Genomic DNA, 6000 nt, shown 5'->3' with positions numbered 1-6000 from the left:
AGTCTCGTTGATTTTCTTCTTGTTGTTGTGGTAATAAAGGAGACGGAGTTCGATGATGCGGTGAAGCAGCAGACAATGACTTTCTGGAATCGAGCACTATAGGAAATCAACCAAGAACTCCCTGAATCGGTGGAAATCGCCCTTTTTATGCGTAAATTTTTCCAATTGAAATTTGGGGTTTGGAGAAACTGTTAGAAACATTCATAATGTTTCTAATGTTTGTGTAATGTTTATGGTACTGCAGCTGTCAACTAAAGCACTGTCAGTCATTGGGCAAAACACAAGAGGAATGGCAGATCTACGCAGTTTTGTGGGAAGCGATCGTCCCACCACAGCTGTCTCGGCAGCCATGATGCAGCGAGTTGATGAAAACGATTTGGGAGGAATGACACATTACAGTCCAAAAGCTGGAAGAAATTTTTTGCATTAGTGCCAGGAGTATTCACAAATCATTTGTGAACTTAGGAGACAATGATGTTGTTGGCTTATCGTCCTCGCTATTGTTATTAGGTGAGAGTGGCACCCATGACGATGTTGAAGGAATAATTTCAGCTGGGTTAGGATCACAGTGCAATAATGTGTCACTTTCAGTCAATGAAGGGTTTTTAGAGATTTCTTGACCATCACTTTTTAAATATTTATATAAAGACCCACGTAGATTTTCTTCTACCCGCTTTCTTTTGATAGCTCGTTTCCTTTTTGAACTACCAGACTCAAATTTTCTACCGGCATCACGATCACGCGAACTCATTTCATAAATCTTGATTCGCACATAAAAGTAATTCAGAAATAATTTACAAGCAGTTTTACACTGTTTCTTTTAACAATTCACTCTTTTTCTATAAGTACTGTTGATAATGTAAGATTCACTAAAACTTAATATCATTTAATGTTTATTTACCTACTGAAAGATATGTGCCATACAAACGATTAAGTAACGCATACAGCTGCTAGCAGAATAAGTCAGGTGACAAGAGTTGTCAAACGAAATGAAACACGGGGATTCCCGGAGCGTAAATCGTAAACACGAATCACGAAAGTAACAAAACCGCGCGTTCAAGTAGGTTTTCTAATGCGCAAGACGAGAGATTCAAATAATAATAAATTTTTCAAATATGTTTTACAGTCAAATTACAAAAATTATTATTATTCACTGATAAATTAATTAATTTTGATATCGTTAATCTTACTTTTATTTGAATGTGAGAATGAATAAATCTAAATGATAAAGTTTATTTAGGCACTTATTAATATTAATATATACTGTACTATGAATTAATCAAATTTATTTTATTGTTATAACTAATAGCTAAGGATAAAACTTTCTACTCGGATTGTTACGCGAGGCCCTGGGCGATTGCCCTGCTGCCACCCCTAAGACTGCCACTGTCACCATATATTACAAATTATTTTAAGTTACAGATTTATATTAGAAAACCTGATAAATTATGGATAATTGATCTTCATTCCTTATTCATTGACTCTATAGAACCAAAGATAAAAAAAAATATGTGAACTCACTTATTTCCCATCAGTATCAAAGTAAACAAAACGTCTTTAAGTACAGAACAAAAAAAAAATTCCTTTATTCTCTTTGGAATCTGGAAAACGTTCTTATTGATTGTCTTCCTGAGCAATATCTATATCTTTGATTGAACCAGTTTTAAAAAGCTTTTTCTCCTATTGTTAAATTTTTTTCAGTGATACAGCCTTATTAAATCTTATTAAGAAATAACTTGGATGTTTTTTCATTTTTTTCTGTATATAATGTCATTTTTTGGCTCATATTTATGAAAATTTGTTTTTCCAAAACAGTAATAAGACTTAGCTACCATTTCTTAAGGAGTTAGAAAAACTGGCAATCAAAAATATCTTGTATGGAATGGTATTGACAAGACTGGCTCATTCTGCAACAAAAATTTCAATACAAAAATAATATTTTTGTTCTAATGATTTCAAAATTAGAAAAATTGACATTTAAAGTTTGATTTTAATTTTTATTTTATATTATGGTATATATAAAATATTTATATAAAATTCATAAATGATTAAACTAATTAGTTTATTTTTGCATTTCTTCAGAATGTAGCATATCTTGATATTGAGATGTCCACTGTTCAACTTTCATATCATTATTAAATATCTGAAAAATAAAAGAAACTGTTTAATACTTTAATATATTAATATGATTACACATCATTTGATTGGAATTCAATAACTCTTACATTTTAAAATGAGCAAAATAAAAATGTCCTTGAGAACACTGCATGGGTAAAACAATAAGTTAAGTTGATTTAGTACAATCAACACTTTTGAATAGAAAAGCATAATTTCTTATAAGTATTATTGCCAGGAACATGAAGACTAACACAGACAGAAAATAAAACAATAAAAAAATTAAAATATAAAATTTGATCAAAATGTGAAAAATGTAAATTAGAAAACTCTAGTCTAGTCCAGGTCATGTTGGCAGAATTAGTGAAAATCAAATTAACAAGTTTATTAAAAAGTATGAAAACCTCTCTTAAGTTCATTATTTATTAGCTTTATTAGTTTTCAGGTACAAAACAGAAGACAACCAGGCAGAAGATGATAATCAATCAAAGACTGAAAATTAGTAAAAAAAGAAATGAAGTTTGTAAAACCTGCTTCAAAGAAATTGACATGCTATGGCAATTCATTGTGCCATAGCATGTCATAGTGTATTGGAAACCCTTAATAATTTTTTCAATATGTAAATGAAATATGAGTTTAGAATCATAGATTACCCCTAATCAGAGATTGAGAGAACCTAAAGAAAACAACAGTTTTCAATAAAAACAAGTCTGAATGAGCAGGATTTCAAAAAGAAGAAAAGCCCATTAAAACTGCTTTACATGCATTAACAACTCAGTTCAGTTTTTCAGGATCTCAACTACAATATTTATATCCATTTGTATAGAATAATTATTAATTAGATTAATAATTTTCTCTAATGTTTTCTGTATGATAAGTCTATAGAAAAAACAATACTCTAAGCTTTTGAATTTGAAACTGGAATATATACTATTATACTCTGTGCAGGATGAAGAACAAAACTAAAGTGCAGCTATTGAGAAAGACTGTGTGTCCACATTTTTGCATAGCATTTGTCAAACATTATATTGTCCATTGTTTGCCATTTCTATTTTCCCCTTCTGTAATAGAAAAAGTGTCATGACAATTTCAAGCTAAGTAATATACATATACTCAAGGTCTGTATAGGGTCTGGACACACTCCCGTGATTCTATGCGGCAGCAGCCATTTTGGGACTTATCAATAGAGCTCACTACATGTGGTTCCTGTGTGAGTCTAATATTATTACGTATATACGTACTCAAAACGTTAAACAATGGGTTATTGTGTGGCACCCAATTGTAAAAGTTAGTCTACCGACTTTTGATTGTTTACATTTCCTGCAGATAAACAGAGAAAAGCAAAATGGGTAATTCACAAGCTTGTAAGAGAATCAAAAATAATTACTTGTAATAATTGCATTTAATCTATTAGTACCGTAGAGCCTTCTATAACATTACCTCATGAATGGACCACTACTCTAAGTAAAGGTAATTTGGTTCATCCAACAGATATTGCATTCAACATTGTTTGGGAAAGTGAAAAAACATTTAGAAAGCGTATTAATTCATTCCTAAACAAAGACAATTTAAAGGAAAATCTGTTACAACTCACTTCAAGGTTGGTAACTCATGTGATACAAAATTCTTGTCAACACAATATCAAGGATTTGTTAATCTCAACTTTTCTGTCAGTGAGATTACATATTTTTGCCAGAGATATGAACAGTACTTTGAATGTAAAAAAACCGTATGGAAGCAAAAGCTCATTTATGTGTACTTCTGCTGACCTCCAAAAATAGTGTTTTATTATATTTGTGTTTACAGAGAAAGAAGTTATGTCTCAGATAAGCTCTGTTAAAAAAATCATTAAATTGTGTTTACTATTATCCTTTTTAATTAGATCATATGTAATTAGGAAAATATGACGTTTAAGCCCTTTGTAAAGCCAAAAATGTTCATTAATTACACGTTAGTCCAGTATTTATTTTTTAATGCATTAATATTGTATTGGTAAATGTTTTAAAATAAAATTTTGGATAACTTCATTGTATATTTTTTATCATACTTTAAATTTTCTTTTATGTTATTGCATTATTTTACGAAGTGCTTATATATGTAATTGCATCAGTTTTAGCACCTATTTAATTAGTTTCACTCACAACAGCAAATAATATGGATGATTGTTTCTTTTAAACTATTTGATCGAAACATTACATAAAATTAAGGTTGCGTAATCATCCGAAATTATTATTATATTTTTGACTGGAAATCACTGGATTTAAGCAATTTTAGTTTAATTAATGTCGTATAAAACTGACTGCTCATACAAGTTTGCTTAAAACATGCGACTCAAAATACCCCAAAATGGTGGCTCAAGAAGTACGTCAAGCATGTCCTGACCTTCTTATACAGACCTTGCATATACTAGTAACCCGGGCTGCCCCTAGTGGGATTTCTAGCAGCAGCAGTGTAATTCTGTGGTATAAATAATCAATGGAGAATTTTTTACCCTTTCAGTAGGGAATTCCCCTCCCCTTGGGGAAGAGAATTTATTTCCCTCCCCACGGGGGGTTAAGGTTTACCCCCCGACAGGGAGAGGGTAAACCTTAACCCTCTCCCTCAGACGGCCGGATGGCCGAGCGGTAAAGGTGGCAGCCTACCGCTCTGGGGGACCCGGGATCGAATAATCCCCAGGAATTTTTTGGGGGGTGGTCCGTTCGGATATGTCGGGCCCCGTCCCTCACCACCCGGTCGCCCCATTGTGGGCCTGGCCGAACCCATAATGGGCCTACTAAAAGATGCCCTCTTAGTGCCCACAGGGCGGAAAGAGTTAAAAAAAAAAAAAAAACCCTCTCCCTCCATGGGAAGGTCTAGCAGCAGCAGTATCATTCCGTGATATAAATAATAAATTTATATCAATAATAAATTCGTATTACAAATAAAAATAATTTATTGTTAATTTAAAATCATCACTAGGGCATCCATAGTGGGCATTTTAGGCATACCGAGACATACCTATAAACAGTGCGATCAATGGCTTATATTATTGCATATATGATTTTTGACTTTTTACATATATATAATAAATATCATATATTGTATATGATTTTATCAATATGCTGGATACACTTACATACTTACTCCTGCAACATTTAATAGAAATTATGAACATTTTTGGTTGCATTGAGAGGCCCTCCTCAGGTAAAAAATGTTAGACTTGGCACTTATCGGAAAGATTGGTAAAAAGGCAGTTGGACTAGCGTAACCGGTTATGTAACAAAGGAACAAAGAGTGCACAAAGATTACACACCGTCTTGACTCACGGAAGGTCAGCGCTGGAAAGGGGGAGAGTGAAATGAGGTCACCTTCCCCAAGGGGTCAACAACGCCACCAACCTTTTATTACGTCAGAAGAACATCTACAAAACATCATGATCGTTGATTCCAACGAAAAAGTCATTCCACAGAAAGAATATTTATAAAACAGAGAAAAGTTCCACACAGAATATGATGTGATTTGAAATTTACATTATAAATTAAAATGACACAACACATAAGGTTTACATATAATAAATACAATGGATTAATATAAATTTTAAAATAAAAATAAAAAATTTAAAAAAACTTAGGAAAATGGATGTCTCACAGGCTTATTGCATAATTTGAAAATTGCAAGATAAAATATGTCATGCTTTGATATGCTTCAAAAATTACACAATAAAATAAATGATAAAAAAACATTAACAACTTTATAGATGAGAAATAAATCAGTGTTAACAAAACTTTTAAATAAAAACAAAAATACTGAAAATAATATAGGAACTGAAGTTAAACAAATGTCTGGTAGGCTTATGAATTAAGGGTATATAGAATGAATTTTATGTACCCTTAATTCATAAATCCT

General features: G+C 32.0%; 1 protein-coding gene across 1 annotated transcript in view; it reads right to left on the bottom strand.

The window, feature by feature from the left end:
* Positions 1-1976: 1976 nt before the first annotated feature.
* The window catches only part of MAGE, a 47498-nt gene continuing 43474 nt past the window's right edge, over positions 1977-6000 (bottom strand). Inside the window, exon 9 of the mRNA XM_067262434.1 lies at positions 1977-2143. Coding sequence (XP_067118535.1) covers positions 2063-2143 — 81 coding nt within the window. The 3' untranslated portion in view covers positions 1977-2062. The remainder of the gene's footprint in view (positions 2144-6000) is intronic.

Source organism: Centruroides vittatus, unplaced genomic scaffold, assembly GCF_030686945.1.
Source record: "Centruroides vittatus isolate TY-2023 unplaced genomic scaffold, ASM3068694v2 contig_1476, whole genome shotgun sequence".
Lineage (NCBI taxonomy): Eukaryota > Metazoa > Arthropoda > Arachnida > Scorpiones > Buthidae > Centruroides > Centruroides vittatus.
The sequence above is the reverse complement of the archived record's forward strand: the minus strand, read 5'-3'. Positions and strand labels throughout refer to the sequence as shown.